The 21,546-nt window shown below is 55.5% G+C and overlaps 8 protein-coding genes across 8 annotated transcripts; 5 read left to right on the top strand and 3 right to left on the bottom strand.

The window, feature by feature from the left end:
• The first annotated feature begins 1,243 nt into the window (after positions 1-1,243).
• On the top strand, positions 1,244-3,924 carry HER10_EVM0010775 (myb family transcription factor). Its single transcript, XM_035480224.1, has 2 exons — positions 1,244-2,857; positions 2,932-3,924. Exons 1-2 carry the CDS (start codon positions 2,330-2,332, stop codon positions 3,415-3,417), a joined length of 1,014 nt encoding a protein of 337 aa, XP_035337655.1. The 5' UTR covers positions 1,244-2,329; the 3' UTR covers positions 3,418-3,924.
• Positions 3,925-3,927: 3 nt separating this feature from the next.
• Positions 3,928-5,976, bottom strand: HER10_EVM0003066 (protoheme IX farnesyltransferase). The gene has a single exon (XM_035472752.1). It carries the CDS (start codon positions 5,679-5,681, stop codon positions 4,128-4,130), a length of 1,554 nt encoding a protein of 517 aa, XP_035337021.1. The 5' UTR covers positions 5,682-5,976; the 3' UTR covers positions 3,928-4,127.
• Positions 5,977-6,400: 424 nt separating this feature from the next.
• On the top strand, positions 6,401-8,073 carry HER10_EVM0011952 (Cip2). Its single transcript, XM_035481360.1, has one exon. It carries the CDS (start codon positions 6,755-6,757, stop codon positions 7,940-7,942), a length of 1,188 nt encoding a protein of 395 aa, XP_035337752.1. The 5' UTR covers positions 6,401-6,754; the 3' UTR covers positions 7,943-8,073.
• Positions 8,074-9,009: 936 nt separating this feature from the next.
• On the top strand, positions 9,010-10,641 carry HER10_EVM0012520 (uncharacterized protein; the record flags this gene model as incomplete). Its single annotated transcript, XM_035481914.1, has 1 exon — positions 9,010-10,641. The coding sequence occupies one exon, from the start codon at positions 9,010-9,012 to the stop codon at positions 10,639-10,641; it is 1,632 nt and encodes a 543-aa protein (XP_035337800.1).
• A 199-nt stretch (positions 10,642-10,840) lies between these two features.
• On the bottom strand, positions 10,841-11,711 carry HER10_EVM0013451 (cupin domain-containing protein; the record flags this gene model as incomplete). Its single annotated transcript, XM_035482807.1, has 3 exons — positions 10,841-11,073; positions 11,177-11,230; positions 11,543-11,711. The coding sequence occupies 3 exons, from the start codon at positions 11,709-11,711 to the stop codon at positions 10,841-10,843; spliced, it is 456 nt and encodes a 151-aa protein (XP_035337877.1).
• Positions 11,712-15,164: 3,453 nt separating this feature from the next.
• HER10_EVM0003230 (F-box domain-containing protein) lies at positions 15,165-16,988 on the top strand (the record flags this gene model as incomplete). The annotated part of the gene is made up of 3 exons (XM_035472914.1): positions 15,165-15,417; positions 15,480-16,811; positions 16,867-16,988. The coding sequence occupies 3 exons, from the start codon at positions 15,165-15,167 to the stop codon at positions 16,986-16,988; spliced, it is 1,707 nt and encodes a 568-aa protein (XP_035337034.1).
• A 410-nt stretch (positions 16,989-17,398) lies between these two features.
• HER10_EVM0001051 (methyltransferase domain-containing protein) lies at positions 17,399-18,692 on the bottom strand (the record flags this gene model as incomplete). Its single annotated transcript, XM_035470812.1, has 4 exons — positions 17,399-17,570; positions 17,630-17,747; positions 17,803-18,368; positions 18,547-18,692. 4 exons carry the CDS (start codon positions 18,690-18,692, stop codon positions 17,399-17,401), a joined length of 1,002 nt encoding a protein of 333 aa, XP_035336853.1.
• A 677-nt stretch (positions 18,693-19,369) lies between these two features.
• On the top strand, positions 19,370-21,490 carry HER10_EVM0003251 (uncharacterized protein). Its single transcript, XM_035472935.1, has 2 exons — positions 19,370-20,564; positions 20,636-21,490. Exons 1-2 carry the CDS (start codon positions 19,944-19,946, stop codon positions 20,888-20,890), a joined length of 876 nt encoding a protein of 291 aa, XP_035337038.1. The 5' UTR covers positions 19,370-19,943; the 3' UTR covers positions 20,891-21,490.
• Positions 21,491-21,546: the final 56 nt, after the last annotated feature.

Below are 21,546 nucleotides of genomic sequence, written 5' to 3'. Positions count from 1 at the left end.
GCGAGTCCTACTTCAGATCACCCCAAGCTTCTTCGTAAGGTAGGTAAAATAAAAATCGAGGTCCGACATTTCTCCCTAAGTTGTGAGGAGATGAGTTGTCGCAAAGCAAAGTAAATAGTCATTCTCGACTTGTTTTCGTTCATAACAGAAACATATGGAAAACGACATTGCAGCAGCCTACTATCTATAGCACGGCCCAGCGATGATTAGGGTTTCCCTGCCCTCTGAGTCTCGAGTCGAATAATACATGATACTGCATGACGTGAGGATCGGTAGCAAACAAACAAAAAGTCGTCGTTTCCGGCGTCATCCAGGTCGCCCTTAGGTCACGAGAGAAACAAGCGCTCGGCTGCGGAGGTTGCTTTGCAGATGCGGCCTTCCCTCGAGGGCTGTTTGATGTTAATGAAGTGCATGCAGCCCCAGCAATGTGTTGGTTCTGCAGGCTATGGAGCCGTGCTCACTTCGCTTATTTCCAGAACAGAGAAGAGAGTACAGAGTAATGTGTAGTAGGTAGTAAGAAATGCTTTGCGTGACACTGCAGAAAGGTTCACGGAAGAGAAGAGGAGAGACCCAGCGGGAGGCATGCCGGGCGGGATTGTATTTCTGTGGAGAAACACCGGCCCGCTGTGGACCCGAAAGCAGAAGAGGTTAGCGTGATGCTATTTCCACTCCTGGCCAGTAAAAGGCCCGGCACCCATCCATCGAGGTCCACTGGTAATGAACCGCCCCATTCTGGACTCCAGGCGCGCGTCTAATTAACCTTCAATTTCAATGTCGCTGCTTTCTGCTTTTCCATGTCCACTCACCTCATGGTCCATGAATGGATACCTTTCCACTCCATGCTGTCAACACTTGCTCACGTACACTGGGACGGAATCCTCGCTGTCCAGCCCAAGATGCTAAGAGTTCATGCTTCAGACTTAAAGAAAACCCAGTGGTTCATGCTCAAGTCTCTCGTCATTCGCCTACGCGCCCTGCGAGATCTCCATCTAATCTCCTGCTGCTCATGCGAGGAACCTGACTACCTACTCGAACGAAGCCGGGCTCTCTCTTCGCTTCACGACGCGTCTGCTGGCCCCATGTCTTCGTCGATCGGGTTGTAGATCGGACCCCAGACCCAGTGGTCCCTTGCTACCGTTACTTCAAAGTACCCGCATTCAACGGCAGGCCACAGGTGTCCTTGTCTTGACCGTCTTAACTTAGTTCGTCTACGACATTGCCCACCTTTGCCCACCTACCGCGCGCTCACAATGCAATGCGCCTATCCTTCCTCATCTCCCGCCTCCCGCCTCATTGGCTCCTCCGCCGCCGTCGTGGGGGCTGCGGACCGCTCCAACGACTCTATACAGTCCAGGAGCTTCAATGCTGCCGCCGTCTACCTTACTTCGCTACCTTCTCTCAGGGGAATCGGGGACGTTGTCCGACCCCACGCCATGTCGTGGCATGATCCAGCCCTAACACGGCCGATAACCTCCTCCAAATAGGCACTCGCGAGCGCGGCAAGGCTGGCGCCTACTCTTACCCACTACCTCTACCCGTCTCAAATCCCCTTTCCAGCCCCAGTCTCTCTTCCCGTTTGAGCCCTACTGCTCCCTTCTTCGGGACCCCGGCGACCCGTCCGATCATTGCCCCAGGGTCTATTGTGTAGCCGCCCTCCAGACCCGGCCAGTTCTACGCGCCCGACTTCAGACAGACGCCCATCCCGATGAGACGTCTGGCCAATGTCTGTAGCTCTAGGACTCGTTGTCCGTCCCTCTAGACACACGAGACGGGTTTCATGGGCAGCTCTGGCAGCTCGTTTAGTCTTGTTCTGTCAAGTTGCCCTGTTTCAGACTTCCATAACCCTGGCCTCATCGTAACCGCGCTTCTGTGTCTCTTTGTCTCCCTGGCTGACCGTGATATTGTTTAAAGCCAGGCCCAATGTCCGGCTTCTCGACCTCCTCTTGACCTTGTATTCGCTTGTCAAGACAGTTCTCTCCATCTCACAACAGTTTCTTTTTTTTCCTCTATCTCCTATTTCCTTTTTTTCCTCTCGTCATAGTCATCATATTTCCTAAGTCGGATTTTCTAGATTCCTCTTCAGTCCGTCAATCTCCTTTCGCTCCAATTCTGCCGCCATATAACCAATACCGACCTTTTCCATAAACCACCTCCAGGCGAGGCGCAGAATCATCATCATCATCATCATCATCAACAACAACATAACGGGACACTCGCTTCTCTTCTTACAGGGTAATCAGTAATCTGCACTCGTTCACTTTATACCGGACAGTCTCGTCTCTCTCCAGGTTATCCACTCTGTCTTCGATATCTACTTTCCCGAGTTATCATGCCCAAACACACGCGGGCATCCAGTTCCAGCCACAACCACAACCGTTACGCAAACCCGATGCCAATCTCTCTCGCTCCCGCAGCAAACCCAATCGCAATGTACAACCAACGCATGGCCATGCCGCAGTCGGCCTACTACACCTTGCCATCCTCCTCGGCCCCCATGCAGCAGCAGCCGCAGCCCACGTACGAAAGCTACGCCCCGGTCTCTGCGCCCCCGGTTTCCGTACCCCCGATGCAACACCGCGCCTCCTCGGGAGCCTGGACCCCGCAGGATGATCAGCAGCTGCTCGCGGCCCGCTCCCAGGGCCTCAACTGGGGCCAGATCCAGACCACCTACTTCCCCAACAAGACTCCCAACGCCTGCAGAAAGCGCCACGAGCGCCTGATGGAGCGCAAGGGTGCCGACGACTGGGACAACCGCAAGCTTGAACGCCTGGCCAAGGAGTACATGAGCATGAGAAAGGAGATCTGGTCCGGTCTCGCTGCTCGCACGGGAGAGAAGTGGAACGTCGTCGAGGCCAAGGTACGATACAATCGACCTTAACAGTAGCAACATGACGAGAGACAAGCCCAGCTAACCTCACATCCGTGTTCTAGTGCATGTCGAACGGTCTCAAGAACCTACAAAGCGCAGCCCGCGCCGGGGCCAGACGGGAGCGCCTGGAGTCAGGGCAGCCACTACCACCAGGGTATGACGATGACAGCGGCATCAGCGGCCTCGGGTTAACCCCAGTTGACGAGCTAGACGCCTCCTACAGTAGCCCGGAGACCGTCTCCTCCGGACACTCCGCCAGCGGCAGCAGCGCCTCGGCCGCGGGCTACATGGCCTCCCTGCACCACCTCCAGCCCATGCATGCCGCCCAGTACGGCGGCTACGGCCACCACGCCGCCACCGGCGCCCACCACGGGTACACCAGCTCCGTCTCCTCGAACGGCTCCGTCAACGGCGGATACGGCGGCCACGGCCAGTCTCAGTCTCCCAGCCCCTATCTCCACCCCCACGGCCAGCGGTTGCCCAGCGTGGATATGGGTATCGACGCCATCATCAACCGGCCCGGCGGCCAGCAGCAACAGCAGATGTGACTACATGGCTCCAATAACGAGTCTCTCCAATGGTCCTAATCCCTTGGATGCTGAGGACCCGAGGCTTCTTCACCTTTCCTTCTTCTACTTTCCTTAAAAGTCATGGCGTTATCTTGCAGGGTTTTCAGGAGGCGTTTCCGGTGTTGCATGGGTATTATTCAAAGTCACCTAAAGATGGGCTCTCGGTTGTCGACATTGGTAAGAAACTCGGGCACTCTTTTACGAGTTCACCTTACTTTTTTGCGGGGATGGATGAACAGCACAATGGGGAGCTATTCTTATTGCTTCCGTATAATGATGAACAAATGATCAGAACAGTACCGGGGAAGGAGGGAGGTATCGTGATACTTTATTTTTCTTCTGTATACTAGCATCTATAGAGATACCAGAGGAGAGAGAGAGACCAGGTTGAGACAAAAAGGAGGAAGAGGAACGAAACTAGGGAAACCGCCAATGGAATGCTTTTTTGAACTTGAAAAAAAAAGGGAATCATCATTTTCTGAAGTACACCTGCGCTGTTTGGTCTTTCCGTACGTGAGCAAAATTTTGAGTTTACAGAGCGAGGTCTTTATATCTTTGAACCCAGAAATCTAAGACCGGAGCACCACTATGGGTATTGATGGTTCCCCTCCCACCCACGAGGCAAACGAGCAACACTATCATACAATATCCCGAGTTTTCTACTACAACAACACACCGCCGGCATCACTCTATCCCCGCGGCGGAGGCAACGTGACCGGCATCTCATCCAGCTCATCGTCATCCTCCCACTCATCATCATCGTCCACGCCAACGACGCTGTTCCACACCCGGCCCCACATGCCCTTCTTCTGCAGCAGCGCCAGCACCATGACGACGGGCAAATGCCACACGCTCGCCCAGAACAGACCCCTCGCAGACCCCTTGTGTCCCTCAAACTTCCAGAACCGCACCGCCTCGCGCGTAAGCCACGCGTTGACGGGCAAGCTCGTCACGGCAAAACTCCACTCCGTCACGCCCGCCGCGCAGAGCCCGACGCAGATGGGGATGAAGGCGATGCTGTACCGCAGCGCGACGCGCGCGTTGCGCGCCGGGTTCGTCCAAGCCAGCATCCGCAACCCGGCGGCTTTGTATTCCTCCCGGATACCCCACGACAGCGCCATAAAGTGCGGGAACTGCCACGCGAAGAGCAAGCTCCCCATGAGCCAGCCGCCGATGGAGCTGCCGTCGCTGGCGAAAAGAAGTTCCCGCCAGGACCCGTCGCCCGAGGCCGTCTCGCCAGCGGCGGCGGCCCAGCCCATGAGCGGGGGGATGCCGCCGACGACGGCGCCGAGCCAGGTGTTTGCGACGCTGAAGGCCTTCATGGGCGTGTACATGCCCGCGTAGATGACAATGTTGGCCCCGCCGAGGAAAGCGACGGTCGGGTTGACGCCAAAGTATAGGGCGCCCACGCCCGTGACGGCGGTGGTAACGGCGAAGAGGACGGCGGCGCGCGTGGAAATGAGGTTCCTGACGAGGGGGCGGTTCCGCGTGCGCGACATCTTTGCGTCCGTCTTGGGCTCGTAGAGCATGTTGAGAGAGTTTGCCGAGGCGGAGCACAGGGCGGTACCGGTGGTGAGGAAGAGGAGCGTCAGCGGGCTCAGGGAGGGCGACTCGGTGATGGCCGGGGAGAGGAAGTCGGTGACGGGGTATAGGGCGTAGGGCGCCATCGCGGTCAGGACGACGAGGGCGGAGAGCCGAGGCTTCGAGAGGGAGAGGAGGGTGGAGAAGATGCGGCGGGCCGAGTGCGCGGGTTGTTGGGCGGCGACGCTGGTGAGGGCGGAGGAGGCATCCTGAGAAGGGAGGACGTCGGGCGAGGAGGAGGCTGCTGCGGCAGCGGCCTCGGCGGCAGCTTTGCGTCTTGCAGCTTGGCGGCGACGGTGCGGCAGGTCTTGGTTCACGTCGATTGGTGTCGTCGACTCGGAGCGCGCGGTGGAGGAGGACGAGGAAGACGAAGATGAGGGCGCTACGGAAGCTGAGGAGCTCCGGCTGCCGAGGGGTCTGGGCCGGGCATTGGAGCGGTCGAGGACGCTGTTGGAGATGAAGTAGCTCGCGCTGAGACGCACTGCGGGTGCTGCCTTTGCGGCCGTCGTCGAGGCGGACCGGCTCGTGATCAATGGCAGAGAGCTGATACTACTCCTGCTGTTGCCCCGCGGGACGGTAGCGCCAAAGGCTTTCCGAACGCATTGGCGACAGACATTATCGAGTCGATGAGGGCGCAAGAACGAGGTGGGAGCTGGCCGCATGGTTCTTGCTCTGCTCTGCGCTCATGTCGGCCTGGACGAGGATGAAGCCGGTCGGCGGCAGCGGGATGTTTCGCGGGACTGCTCTCTCTCAAACGCGGACCATTCGGAGGAGGGACGAGGCGTGTTCGAAGGGATGTGCGGTTCGCAGGCGGGAGGAGGAATTGCTCCGCTACGTGGTATCGGTAGGGATTGGGCCGGGCTTGTGGACCGAGATTGGGAGCGTCGGTTTGCGCGGAGAGCCAAAGAGGGTGGTGGGCTGAGAATTGAGAGAGGTGCTGAAAGACGTAAGAGATCGAGAATCAGCCGGGCGATGGAGGCAGATGGGCTCTGGAAAATGTTTAGCCAATCAGGCGGCAGCTGTTGGTGGGAAGAAAAAGGGTGCCCCACCAGGGCCGGCCGCCTGTCGGGTCCGCGACTCCGCATCCCCCGGTGGCCCGGTGCAATCCGTCTCGGCCAGGGCCGCCGCTCCTTTTTCCAACTTCGCGATGACTTCTCTTCTTGGGCTGTATCCTACTTCGGAATCCAGCCCGCCATTGCAACACCCCACAAACTCTCTCATCGAGAAGGGTAGCATCAATTTGCAAAGCTGGACTCGTTCCGCTTGTTGCCCGTACTATTCCTATTCAGCCGGTGCAGATCATTGCTTGGCCTAGTTCTCACTGGCCTCTTTTGGGTCGCACTGAACGAAATGGGCCTCCTCTTCGGCTGTCTTGGGCATATCAAAAGGAGCTGCTGGATAGTAGCTGGCGGGGAAGTTGACGGCAGTTGAGTAAGCTTAATGAAGCGCCGCATAGCTCGCTTAGGGTAGATTCCAGCAGTCTCGTGAGCTCGCATTGCCGGCTAATTTGAGGCTCTTTGGAAACACCCGTCATTATCCAAATGATGTACACAAAACGAAAGCCATTCCGGGTCCTGGTTCTCTACTAACTGACATCCGTTGATCCGAAACATGATGAGCATAAGAAGACATCATCTCAAGACACAAGCCATATCATTCCCATTGAAGCTCGTCTCATCCGCAGCACCACGAGCCTCCCCTGAACCCAAGATCATCTCTTTCTCCATAATCCATCATGGCTCTGCGCGCCTCGCTTTTCCTCCTCGCCGGCACGGCCCTCGCCATGCCCGCCGACACACTCTCCGCCCGGCAAGCCGACTGCGGCAAAGCAAAGACAAACATCCCAGCCGTCAACGACGCAAAGCTCCCAGACCCCTTCACCTTCGCCGACGGCTCCAAAGTCACAACAAAAGCCGACTGGGCCTGCCGCGCCACTGAGATCCAAAACGCCTTCGAGCAGTACGAGCTCGGAGACTTCCCCCCGCCCCCGGACAAGGTCGAGGCCTCCCTCTCGGGCAACACCTTGACCGTCAAAGTCACCGTCGGCGCAAAGAGCATCAGCATGACCGCCTCCGTCACGAAGCCCTCCGGCACGGGTCCCTTCCCCGCCATCATCGGCGTCGGCGGCGCAAGCATCCCCATCCCCGGCACCGTCGCGCAAATCACCTTTGGCAACGACGCCTTCGCCGCGCAAAACGGCCAGAGCAGCAGAGGCCAAGGCCTCTTCTACACCCTCTTCGGGCAGCAGCACAGCGCGGGCGCCTTGACGGCGTGGGCGTGGGGCGTAGGCCGCCTCATCGACGGCCTCGAGCAGCTCGGTTCCTCGCAAACCGGCATCGACACAAAGAGACTAGGCGTGACGGGCTGCTCGCGCAACGGTAAAGGCGCCTTCGTCGTCGGCGCGCTGGAGAAGCGCATCGCCCTCACGATCCCGCAGGAGTCGGGCTCGGGCGGCGCGGCGTGCTGGCGCATCTCGGACAGCGAAAAGTCCAAGGGGAAGAACATCCAGACGTCGAGCCAGATCGTCGGGGAGAACGTCTGGTTCTCGCCCCTCTTCAACACGTGGGCGACGAGGTCGTCGCAGGTGCCCGAGGACCATCACCTGCTGGCCGGACTCGTCGCGCCACGCGGCTTGTACGTCGCGGAGAACGATATCGACTGGCTGGGCCCCGTGTCGACGACGGGCTGCATGAAGGCCGGGAGGCTCATTTACCAAGCCCTCGGGGTGCCGGAGAATATGGGGTTCTCTTTGGTCGGCGGGCATAACCACTGCTCGTTCCCGAGCGGGCAGAATGCCGAGTTGACGCAGTATATCAACTACTTCCTGCTCAACTCCGCGACCAAGCCGTCCATTCTCGAGCGCAGCACTGTGAATGTCAACGTGAAGGACTATGCTACATGGTCAGCGCCGACGCTGACTTGAAGAAGAAGAAGACCGGTGTCGGAGCCAGTCGTGGGTTCCACTGGAGTGAAGCGCGCAAAGGGCATTCGGAGAGAAATTGTTGTTGAGGGGCGGAACATCGGACAGATTCTATTTTGACTGGGTCATGATTTTCGTGTCCTGCATAGCAGAAATGAATAGTTTGCATATGCGCAGTAACACAACTTGCAAAAAGAAATGATTGGTATGACATTACCACACTACCTTGAAGCATGTGAAGATGAGGCTCTTTGCCATGCATGTCAATCAACGGTGATGGATGGGCAGAAGAAACCTCGGCAAGGCGATTTGACGCGCGACAATCCGCGCAAGTCTTGTCTATGCCTGTCAATACATCCCTTATGAATGTCACAGTCACGTTGAGAAGATGGGTCGATTCAACGGCATTGGGGCCTTCTTTGATTGAAGCTTGATATCCAATGGACCAATCAGCGCTATGATTTGCCCAGGGGTTACCATCATTTCCCCCAATTCAAAGTCCTGTCTGGTGTTTTTGAGATACTTGGACACAGTAGTTTAACTTATACCGTACGGGTACGGGGGGCGACTTTCAGATGTAAATATTGCCTAACCTAGGGAGTACAGATGACTCGGATGAAAAGAGATGCGTCTTTGGAGGCAAACTTGGAGAAAAGAACAGGGGCACGACAAGTTTGCGATTCGTTTCGTCATCCAATCCACCGCCGCTCCATCCCTCCATCCCCTGCCTTAGCTCGCCAGGTCGTCTACATTACCTTAGTACACCTTTTTTGTACCGCGTGATTCGGACGATCCCCAACGAAATCTGAACATCACGCGAAGAAGGGTTTCCAGTACTTGTAGTTATCGCTCCAAACCCAGAGGGACCGAGGAAGGAAATGCTCTTTTTGCATCTACACATGGCCGTCACGTTCTTGTTCTCTATTCGTTTGTCTTTTGATAGATAAGAAAACGGTACGGCATCATCTTTACACTAACGGCGACGAGCAATCGTCAGACTCTCATTCATGCCAATCATCACCATCACCACCAGCCGGCAATAAAACTCACAACACCAACACCACTCCAAGATGCTCGGCCGCACGCTTCACGAGTACATCTTCATACGCGCCTGCATAGTACCCCTCCGCTACCCAATCCTCCCTTACGCAGCCCTCCTCTTCGCATGCCTCCTCGGCGCAAACTACACAAACGCCCCCTCAAAATGGCTCACAACCGCCGCCATCACAACATGCATGGCAGCCACGGAACTCATCTACGCCCTCTTCATCTGGCTCCCCTACACGAAGCGCCTCAGGGAACCCGCCTCGCACCCGAGCCCCTCCTCGCCCGCCGACCGCCTGGCCCTCTTTGAGCGGTGCATGGCCACCATCCCAGACTTTGAGCGCTACGTCCGCATGTGGTTCTTGGGCGCCGACATGGCCGACATCCACCGCGACAACGTCCGCGACTTTCTCCTCTGGGCCTTTTTTGACATGGGCGAAAAGGACGTCGGGCGGGCCAGCGCAAGAGACGGAGAGAACTACGACGTGGAGGTGGACCAGTATATAACCCGCAGTGAACGTCTGCTCGGCAGGCCCTTTAAGCCCGGTCGCGGGCCGGCCAAGTGCCTGCGCCTGACCATCGATTCCGTAGATACTAAGTACCGCACCGTCTGGTGGTACGCCATCATGGCCTTTTTGGACCACGTCACACACCTCTCCTTGTGGTTCTACGGGTTCCAGTACTACGCGCAGCCAAAGGACAAGGCCATTTTCCCGCCACGTCTCCAACAGGTCTTTGCCAGCAGGCGGTCCTCGGCCGGTAATCTGAGCTACTGGCACCGCCCCCATCGCGCAGAAGGTCTACCGGTTGTCTTCCTCCACGGCATCGGCATCGGGTTGTGGCCCTACGTCCGCTTTCTCGCCGAGATCACCACCATGAGGATTAGAGACCGCGGCCAGACAGGTGTCATCGCCATCGAAATCCTGCCCGTTTCCTTCCGACTAACTGACCCACCGCTGGGCAAGGAGTTCTTCCTTCAACAGTTCAAGCAGATAGTAAACCATCACGCCTGGGACAGATTTACCCTCGTCTCCCATTCGTACGGTTCCATCCTGTCAACCCATGCCATGCGATGCCCAGACCTGCAGGCTAGGATCCCGCGGGCCGTGCTCATTGACCCCGTGAGCATCCTCCTGCACCTGCCCGACGTCGCTTACAACTTCACACGACGTGCGCCGTCGACCGCAAACGAGTGGCAGCTGTGGTATTTTGCGAGCATGGACCCCGGAGTCGCCCACTGCCTCGGCAGATACTTCTTTTGGAGGGAGAACGCCATCTGGGCTGACGAACTGGTTGGTCGCACAGCAGGATCGGAATCGGTAGGCGTCGAGCGGCAGGAAGCGAGGCAGGTCACCGTATGCCTGTCCGGGCTGGACCTGATTGTCGACAGCCACGCCGTCGCCAGGTATTTGGCCGAGGGGAGCCAGGGCCAGCAGACGGGACACCCCGCATGGTTGCAAGGCGAGCATGGCCGGCGCAACGTTGCCGGACCAAAGGCTGGACCCATATCGGGCATGGGTTACGAGAGTCACCGTTCCGCTGGGTCAGGCATCGACATCCTTTGGTTTCCGGACAAGGACCACGCCCAGGTCTTTGATTCTCCCAGGGCTATAGCGCGAATCGTGGGTGCCATATGGGGCGATGACGAAGCAAGATAGAGATACTCGATAGATATCATGACATTGGCGGAATCCCACCGGGAAAGCCACACTTCACACGTGCCCTGCGAAGTTAATCTTTTTGAGTAGTGCCCGATGTGATGCTTCTGCTGCTGCTACTGCTGCTGCCACACATCGAGCATGCGGCCAGTCGCCTAGAGTTGGAGTCCGTCTCCACGACCGAGCGATGGCATATGGGTTACTTCGCCCGGTCACCTCCCCAATCCGTCAAGCCTACCGTGACCGGCTGGGAACCGCTGCGAGTAATGACCCACACGGTATCTTGATCCGACTCGTTGAGTAGTTGGTGTTCTGTCCAGGACGGAATGAAGGCAAAATCACCCGAGGACAGCTCGTGCCGCTTTACATCTTGTCCTGCACCAGGACTAACTAGCAAGATGCCGGTCCCGGAAGCCATGTAGAGAATGGTATCTTGGCAAGCATTAGAGATACACCGCCAAGAGACCGACGATAAGTCGCAAACGCGTAAGAAAGAGATGGTGGGTTGGGAAGGGGGGAAAAGATTAATCCTAACCTTGCTCTCCGTGATGGCGGATAGCCGATGTCGCATGTGGGTTCAAAGTAATGACTACTCGAGTTAGTTGAAGAAGACGTGGCAGTGAACAAGACACAAGACCATGCGATGTGACAGGGTCTATGGAATCATGACAACCACGACTTGAGCCTTGTTACTCTATGACCGGCAACACAGTTCTCGGTTGCGACGCTACCTTAGGGCGGGTATGTTGGCGGTCCGGGCAGGTCGCGGCAGCTAGGTAAAGCGGCGGTAAAGGCGCTGCGTGATGCCAGAGCAGATCCCGTACGAATAAAGAGAAAGAGAGAGGAATAAAGGTACTCGTAGCGGCAGGGGAGACGGCATCCTAGACCAAGTTGGACTTACCGGAGGCGCAGAGCTTATCGCTTTTGCTGACAACGGCATCGGCCTCGTTGGCAGAAGCGGGATTCAGAGTTGCATCGGAAGGGCGGAGGGTGGTCGCTTTGGTGACGGATACCGAGGAGGAAACGATCATGGGTATCAGGTCGTTGATGAGTGGGATCAGGGAGGCCATGGTGTCTGTCGGCTGTCCTGCAAGGCAGCAAGCCTGAGCAAGGGGCGCGCGCGCGAGCGAGGGAGCGGGTTTCCAATATCCCGGCGGTTCCTTGGTCTGCTGGCGTGCTCCGTTGTGATCTGGCCGGTGTCGGCTGGTCCGCCTGCGGAGAGGGGGGATCAAGGTTGAATGGCCGTAGTTGGGTGTTCCGCTTGGTGAGCAGCGAGATCTGAGTCGAGTATTCGTAGAATTGTAGGATATTGGGTGATGGTGAAGACAACCTTCCCACTGGCGGGCGGAAGCTATTACCAAGTAGGAAGGAGACGTCGGACGGATCACTAGGTGAGGTGGGAACTAGGGGGAGCTCCGGCAGTGGATTGAGCAAGTATGGACGGCGCAAGGTCTGGATATTTCCGTATAGCACGGTGATTCGTGAAAAGGTAGTATCAACAACGTTCTGGGGATATGGTATAGGCGTATAGGTTGATGTGGATACCTATCTACCTATTCTGCCGTGGTCGTATGTTGTGGTTCGTTGAAATTAAGTTGAATCTTGTTTTGCGAAAATTGTAACCTCCGTATTGGTTAAAAAGCGCGGTAAGTCGAAGCGAGATCCAGCGATGGAACCGAAAGTCTGTCGAATTCGCGGTAACAGGCAGCTGTGGTTGTTGTTGGTGGTAAATCAAGGGTTAATGCCTCCCGAGTCCTCAGGTTGATGGAGTTTCGGTGGTCCCTGCAATGAGCGAGAAATGGAGGATGAGGAAGGAGGGGACGAGGAACCACTTACCTACCTAATTGGGTAGGAGGGCTAGTAGACCTGTTTTGGAGACTATGTCATCTAATTACATATATCTATAAGATACCTAGGCACCACCCTTGGGTGGAAACACAAAGAAAGAGGGAAAAAGATCATTTGGAAGACGTGCAATTGAATGAAGCCTGGAATGCTCCGTACTCGAGTTCTATTCCCATAGACACTGCCATCAACCAGAGTTACGACACAGCCAATGAAAGCACATTGCTGGCTTGCCGCAAAGGTTCCTGTCCGACAAGCCTTGGCTGGGACTTTTTGAAGCAATGTGGATTCAATCGAGACGAGATAAGCCATTTGCTATAGGTCAGAATCCTCAGGCCCTTTTGCGGCGAGATGTACGGATAATGTGAGAGCAAGTTGGAGAGGGCATGGCACGTTCTTGGCTTGACCAATGTGATGCATTGGCCGTTGAACAAGCCGCGAAAGGTGCGCGCAAGAACTGGGGGGGTTCTCTGCTCCATGCCTAGTAATCATCTGGTGCAGCCTTTGGGCATATCAATTTCCCCTACCTACCTTAGGCAGAGGTGGATTGAAGCCAGTCTGAGGTCTAGGCTCGTGAATGGTCGGAACAAACAGCGACGATCTCCTGCAATGCGCCGGACAGCCGAAGGGATGAGTGTAGCCGTAGCTTGTAGGTAGTACCTTAGTTCATTGGCGCAGGCATCAAAGGTAAAGTAGTTGAGTGAGTTAAACGCAGACGTACACAGATACCTACGCCCAAACATGACAGATACTCCTGACTTAGGTGGCCCTGATTCATGTCATGACCAGCCTCGCTTCGGGCCCAATGTCAAGGTGCTTATCTTGGCCCGACATCAAGGCAGGCAGGTACTTTGCGATCGTAGGTAAGCTGGAATTGTCAGTCAGGTGGCTGGTTGGGTAGAAAGGCGATGGCGTTATTGATTCGGGCTCTTACGGTACCTTACCTTACCTTATGGATAAGGTAGAAGCCTGAACTGAGGTGGACATGACGGGAGGTCTCTTATCTTGTCTCTCTCGTCGCCCGATAAGCGACAGACCCTAAGGTCACTGACCTCATCCCAAGTACCTGCGTACCTGATCTTAGTCAGCAAAAAGCTCCTTCGTCCCCGCAATCCGCTTCCATTCCGGTTCCGTTTCTCGGTACCTGAAGTGCCTGACCCTTGACGGTGCACCACAGTCCACAGCCCACTCACTGCACTTCACCTTTCCAACGCACAAGGATCAAGACGCGACTCGATGGTCATGCCTGCGTCTTGGCTCCCCTTTGCGGCACAGCATGCTGGGCTACCTACAGCTGCACTGCTGCAGTAATCCTCACACGGTCACCGACATATCCCTACCTTACCTCACTCGAGCTGCGAGCACCTCATGAGACGAGATGCAAGAGCAGACCAAGCTTGCCTGCGCTAGCTACCTAGCTGGTTGAGATGCTGCAGCAACACGCATTGCTTCCACATGCACCACCGGCGTGGCAGGCACAGTAATATCCGCATCTATTCTTGGACTTCCACCTCCACGGTCAACCACAATGGCACTAATGAATAGCCATCCTACCTGGAGACAATCACCTTACCAGGACCTTACACACATCAACGTCGTTGGCTACGGACGAACCCCCTTCCTCTTCCGGGCACAACATTCCACTCATCCTTCAAGTTTCCCCCCGTCCAGGTTCCAGTCACCGATTGGCGCTGCATTAGTCCTGTAGCCCGGGGACGGCGATGGCGGCATACCTTGCTTTGAACCAAGGCCCTTTTGTCTGTTTCGGTCCTATATCCGCCTGCACCACCGACCCTGACCTGGAACCTGAACCTGGTCCCGACCAACCTTACCGCAACGTCCTCTCGAGTCCTCGACATCCATCATCTGTCTCGGCACATCCAGCCGCATGTTGTCACATACGCCTGCGGAATCTAGATCCATCTATCCATCCTCTCCAGCACGCGACTGCTCATGGTTGGCCGTTCCAAGCATCTAAACCGCTAGCCAGCTCTATTGGCACTACCAAGTAACCATCCCTACAGTTACACCCACCATGCCAAACTCTCTGCCCCGCCTCGGCTGTCGTTGCCGCTACTACATACTACCGCTACTGCTGTCGACCGTGCTGTCATCGCTGCTTTCCATCATCCCCGGCTTGAGCCTGGGGTGGATTAGCTATGCGCCGTAACCGGGGGTTCGCAAAGAGGAACTTCTGGCCCGTCCGCGCGACCGCAACCAAAAAGTTCATGCTATTGTTGCATACACGCACGCACCCGACACACCCTCACCCCGGCTGGTCGGAGACGTGGAGACCAAACCTGGAGTCATGACCCCAACATTGCGAGCACTGACGACTCCTATATGCACCACCCTTGGGCAACCCGAACCTCCGTGATACCTCAGACTTACCGCTGGAATCGTTGAGACATCGACACATTTTGACACATGCTGCAAGCAGCGCCAATATTACATCACCCCGAAGCGTTCTCGTCCGCAACATTGCTTTCTAGCCCGAACAATAACCCACGCCGCTGCATGCCCGCATTGCAGCCACTCGCCAAACCTTCGTGACGGAGTATTGGGTCGCCCAACAAGCCACAAGAACAGTTCGCCCCCCTTTCACACTCTGGAGCCCTCGGAACGGTGTTCAACGTTACAATTCTTTTCTCTGAAGAGGCATGGATGCGACTTGCGAAATGGCTACGAGTCCTCCCTCGCCCACCACCTCCGCCGCAGATTCGGATGCGCCAACTCACGACACCATGTCAACCGCCAGCGGTAGCAACTACGGTGGCATTGACCCCGAAGTTGAAGAAAACCTCTACATTTTACCCTACGTATCTGAAGAGGGACTACGCAGCGATGCCACAGATCACCGGAAAACAATTGGAAGCTCCAGAGAAGACTACTATCCCCTTCCTTCTGACTTCAACATTGCCGCCTCAGGTAGTATGTCAACGATCCTTATTTGATCTCTGATATCTCCGACTGACCCGTCTTTGCTATGCTAGCTTTGCCTTCCCTGCCTTCAGACAACAGTTGCCGTCTACTCGCGCTTCCTTCCGAACTCATCGATGCGATCCTCGCCTACTTGCCTCCCTGCGACCTGGCGATCGTAGCGGAGACCTGCCGCACCCTCCACGCCCACGCTGCGTCCGATATTCACTGGTACCAAAGGGTGCAAGCCAATGTGCCTGGAGAGAAGGTTACAACTCCCTATCCATGCCGCACATACCGCGAACTCTACGCCGCACACGACCCAAGATGGTTTCTGCCAAAGTACAAGATCTGGTTCTGCGACCGTGACCTCATGGGCAAGATGATGATCATCAGATATGACCAGCGGAGGGGTTGCATTGAGGGATATCAGTTATTGGCTGTCAGCAATCGTACTACATATCAGCACTGGCCCGCCGACCACAGTGTGATTATACACGCCTTCGAACCTCAGGTCAAACTTCATTTGGACAAGCCGGTACTCCAATTCCATGCTCGCCGTCCAGCCGAAGATGAGGGATTGTTGGGCAGTTTGGGTCAACGATTTCTGCCAGAGGTACCGATGTCAATTCACGACCCAATGGACGCCATGTTTTGCAACTTTATGATGGCTCGCCCTCTTGACGCTTCAACGGCTACGTCGAGAATGGATGGCGTGTTTCCTTATGGGAATGTCTGGCCTCCACCGGCCATTCCTGCCCGTCACAGGGTGTCGGGTGTGATTTCTGGTTTGGACGGTGATGACCTTGCTCCTGGCGACCATCCGACGAGAAGAGCTGAAGCCTCGGACCAGGCTTTCCGGATTCGGCAGTGGATGGAAATGGCCGGGTCCCCAACACCGGGTCTTTTCCTCGGGCCTGGGCCTGTGGGTATCATTCAAGCTATTCAAGCCAACATGGGTATGGGTACTCCTGGTGTCACCGGCGTGCGCATTGGCGAAGAAGTGATTACATATTCGACCCTCGATCCTGTTGTCTACACACCAACGGAGCTCAAGCCATGGCGAGGTGTCTGGGTTGGAGATTACAGCGGGCATGGGTGCGAGTTCCTGTTGATCAACCAGCCCGATGACGAAGAAGTGTCGGATGTGGAACTTGGTCTTGTCCGTGGCTCTGACGAATCAGAGTCAGAATGGACGAAGCGTCGTACCGACGCAAGAGTATACCGGGGCCGTCTTGAAGCAATCAAACTCACTGGCGACCCGAATGTTCCGCGAGGGGAGTATACTTTCGTTGCGGACGATTTGGGCGAGGCTGGCTTCGTTGGAAATGCTCAAGAGGCACCGTTTCAGGGCACACGAGTCGTCAGGAGTAAGGGGCACGTCGCTGGAACGGGCTTTTTAGATGGTATTTTCCCTTTTCCAAAGACGAGATTGGACGTGCGCTAACCATTTTTCTCCAGACAAGTATATCGAGTCTCAGCTTATGCTCGTCTCCCACGACCGACTTGCTCAGTACTGGGTTGGATTTGGACATATCAGCTTCTTTGAGCGAGTTAACATTGACGAGTTTGTGACTCCCTGATCTGGCAGGTTGAGATCATGCTAGGCTTCGATTGTTGGTAAGAGGACAGGCTTCCTTGGTGCCATCTAGGGCAGTTATCCGACCAGCTCGAATTCATCTTCTTGAGGACCAGGATTTTATCAAACACATTGTAATGTAGATATGTACTTTTGATGAGTTTACGGCTGAGGATCGATTGGGTTACCCATGCAGCTAGCAATACCGTTGTCATGAACATAATTCCCTGAGAACTACATGTTGACGACGTTGATGAAACATGCTGCTATGTTCCTCTTCAGACCTGACGAAGTGAGCGTGTACCAACTAGCTTTACCGCATCATGTGAAAGGCTTATTGGTCTGATTGCAGCGATCTTTATCAAGCTGACAGCTACGCTACACCCATGTCATCTTGTAACTTTGGTGTCCTTCCTACGCTTTCCCGCTCGGTTTCTCGAAAGAAATAACAGCATATCGGAAGGTCCCATTAGCATACCCACGTCTCATGGCGCGAAAGGACTGCAAGAATGCAATGCCGTCCCGGCCCTGACTAAAGGCAAAGGCCCACAGAGAAGGGTTTTGGACCAGAGTCCATGTGATGTCCCTAGAACAAGTTGTTACTCCCGGTCACTTCTGATGGTTTGATATTGCACGAAAACTTACCAAGTTCTGCTCACTTCCTTGCTAATATCCTTTGGGCCCGCGAGCAAGGAAAGCCCAGCGCCCTTTGCAAAATCGACGTAGCCCTGCTGGGTGCAAAGCGGCGGGAGAAGCATGCCGTCTGATGGCAGAGCCAGTCAACATTCAGCTTCTTGCCATGCGAGAGGCTAACATACCTTCAATCGGCTTGAGATCATTCGCAAACTCCGTCTCCGTGACATTCTCCGCCTTGAACCAATCCGCCAGGGCCAGCTTCCCACCGGGCTTGAGGACCTTGAACGCATTCTCAAAGAAGAGCGCCTTGTTGGGGAAATGGCTCAGCGCCTCGCTGATCCACACGGCGTCGAAGGAAGCGCTCTGTCCAGCGAAGAAGTCGCCCATCTTTTCGGCGTCGAGCTCGATGAAGCGGATCCTGCCGCGGCCGAGCGGGACGAAGCCATCGGCGTCGGCTTCGATCTCTTTTGCCTTGTCAGATGTCTCTGATGCCTGCTTCTCCGCCTCGGCCTTTGTGAGCCTGTTGGCGATCTCGACCTGCTTGGTGGAGATGGTGATGCCCGTGACGGAGCAGCCGAGGGTGGAGGCGAGGTAGCGCGAGGTGCCGCCGATGCCGCAGCCGACGTCGAGGACGTTGCTGTTCTCACCGACACCGGAGAGCTGGAGGAGGAGCTGGATGAGCTTTACCTGGGCCTGTTCCTTTGTTTCGGAACCGTCTTCCCAGTAGCCGTGGTGGATGTGTTCACCCCTGAAGACAGTGCACGTCAGCTTAGACGAAGATGGTCACGCTGTACGGAACTTGGTGGAGGGGATGAGGGCACAGACTGGACGCAGTCTATCAAGAGTGTGAAAGGGCGCTGTGCCTCAATTGCACGTCATAGAGCGCGCGCACGGTGGATGAGAGAGAGGAACCAGTGATAGCTTACCAAAGGCTCAGATAGTAGTCACTCGCGAGGTCATAATGAAGCTTGATTCTGTCCTTGAGAGCCTGCATAGTTGAGTGAGCCAGACCCATAGGGGTGTCATATTGCTTGCTGAGCTCCGTGTTGGAGGTGTCCACTGCAGCAGCCATATTGTCGTCGATGCAGGACTACTGAGATGTAAAGCAAGTAGAAATCAAGTCAATCACGATATAATTGATGACTGGTGTAACTTTGGTTGGTTCTCAAATGAGATGGATTGGCACTCCGAATTGACCAGAAATGGACAGCTGTTTTGGTGGCTTCGGGAGCTTGGTATCAGATGGGGAGAGCTTCTAAGCCAGTAGGAGCATTGAGGTGATAGGAACAGGCCACACATTCTTCTCCGAGACAAGATGGTTGGGAAACCCCGCGTGCAGCTACTAAGGTATGGGAAGTACTGCGTAGGGTGCTCGTATTCGGAGGCCGAGGAAGGAAACAGTAAGCACCTCTAACGACCTAAGTTACCTTGCGGCAGACACTGTTGAGCCGCCGGCGCAGGAGTTGCACCGCGCCAGCACCGTTACTGTGACTCTGTGAGAGACGTCATGTTTTCGTTGGGTGAAACGTGAGAGCCAAAACGTCCACCTGCATGAATAATTATCGAACCTTGCGGTTCCTGTTGCCTTATGTAATGGTTGTTGGTTTGTTGGTTGAATTGACGCAAGCCACAGACATCAGCCACACATATCATCCTAAGGGAATCACGTGAATGAGAGCCACACATTCCAAAAATAGCGAGACCGGCTCTGCCCAGCCATCACGACCGCGACCACTGCCACGACAACAGCGGCACATGTCGCAGTGTGGCAGTGCCAATGCTCAGCGTCAGTGCCGGGTCCCGGAGTGGGGCCGTGTGGACCCCTTTTCATCTGCCAGCAGCAGCAGCAGCAACAGCCAGGCACAGCAAGGCCTTTCAAAGTTGGTTCAGATCCCAGGCCGTCCAAGGCGCGTCCCCCAGCCAAGCCCGTCTGTCTGTGCTTGGGGAAATACTGGAGTTCAGACGAGAGGCCGACCACAAGAAAGACAACCCACCTGTGACCTGAAGAACCTGGCAAGCCTGGGAAAGAGACAAGAAAAAAAGGAGAAACAGGGGGAATGCGGCCCAGCCTCAGCCCAGCCCACCACCTCCACGTAAGCCCTGCAACTCACCAGCTTGTTTACGTATCTGTCGTAATACACAGGCATTTCCTATGATCGGATTGCCAAGTACCAAGTCTCTGTGATTATACATAAAGAAAACTCTCGCTTCTGACAGGATACACTTTTGGCCCTCTCTTTCTTGTGTTTACTCACTCGCTCTCACCAAAACCACCACACCCAGTCTGTCGCTATTGATACAAAACCCAAACAACAACTTCACCATGGCCCCCGTCCCTCCAACAACGGCCAGGCAGAGCCTCGCTCGCGCCGGTGCCATCGCAAACCAAGTCTGGAAGAGAGCCGCCGTCGTCGTCCTCCCCGAAGTCGCCCGCGCAACAACCAAGCACGCCCTCGCCCGCCGTGATCTCACCGTCAACCACACCCAGGCCGTCACCCTGGGCGTCATCGGCGCCTACGCCGTCATCATCGCCATCCTCTGGAACGTCCCCTTCTTGCGCCAGGTCCTCTGGCCTTTCAAGATGCTCGTCATCGCCTTTCACGAATTCGGTCACGCCATCACCGCTTGCTGTACCGGCGGCAAGGTCCTCTCCATCACCCTCGACCCCAACGAGGGCGGCGCCACGCTCATGAAGGGCGGCAAGCAGGCCATCACCCTCCCCGCGGGCTATCTCGGTTCATCGCTCATCGGCGGGCTGCTCATCTTTTGCGGCTTCAACATCAACGCGTCCAAGGTTGCCTCCATGGTTCTGGGCGTATGCTTCTTGTTGACTCTTTGGTGGGGAAAGCGGGACTGGCTCACGATCCTCACGGTTCTCCTCGCTGTCGGTCTGCTCGTCGCGGCCTGGTTCATCTCTCACGCTCAGGCTCTCAGATTCGTCGTTGTAAGTCAAGCCTGCCATTCCATCTTTTTAATGCGTAATTAGAGATGAGTGAGATTCTAACACACCAGTAGCTCTTCATTGGAGTCATGAGTTCACTCTACTCCGTTTGGGATATCTGCGACGACCTCATCATGCGCAAGGTCAACAGCTCCGATGCAAGCGTCTTTGCTCAACGCTACGGCGGATCTTCTCGCTGCTGGGGTCTCATTTGGTCCTTCATCAGCGTCGCCTTCATGGCTGTCGCCATCGTCGCAGGTCTCGCCGCCTTCCCTCAATCATTCTCCGAGCAAGAGAGTGACTCCAAGAACTTTTTGCCCACAAGATGAGAAACTAGATCGGGAGTATGGTAATACTTTTTTGGACTTTCTCATTGTTTGGAGGCCAGGATCGCATGGTTTCCGAAGGCTCATGTTGAGGCGTCCCTCTGCTACGAATTACGACTGTAACGAACGATATCCACTAGACGCGCGACGCGTTATACCGACGAAGCTGACTATTTTTTTTTTTTCTTCCCTTCGACGATCTGTCGGCGACTCCGATTGCGCCCCGCGGGATGCGTCGTGGGCAGACGTAATGGCATTCGCCCACATCCCGGTTTTTAGGTGGATACGTGTCGACGATTGCTATTGAGAACCGACCGTTCTTGGCGGCTTACATAGCATTGGCAACGACAACTCTTGGAACAGGGCTATCAGTCATATGTGGTAATGCCTTTTCACGACGACGGTTCAAGGCGTACTGGCGTTTTGACCGGTGGGAGATGGTGATGATACGGAACTTCACATTGTGCTGTTCCACGGCAGGTCGATTCTTAGGATGGCGCCAGCAGCGGCAGCACAGACTGGAAACATGTCTATCAATGCTGACGCACGTCTTCCATGTAGCAATGTAATGTGTTGTACAACAAGACCTTGACAGTCGATGAAGCACGTTCGTAACTAATGTGTGCCTTCTTGTCCCATGTAACATTGAACTTGCATTC

The sequence above is a fragment of the Colletotrichum scovillei genome, assembly GCF_011075155.1.
Source record: "Colletotrichum scovillei strain TJNH1 chromosome Unknown Contig00002, whole genome shotgun sequence".
NCBI classification, from domain to species: Eukaryota; Fungi; Ascomycota; class Sordariomycetes; order Glomerellales; family Glomerellaceae; genus Colletotrichum; species Colletotrichum scovillei.
The sequence above is the reverse complement of the archived record's forward strand: the minus strand, read 5'-3'. Positions and strand labels throughout refer to the sequence as shown.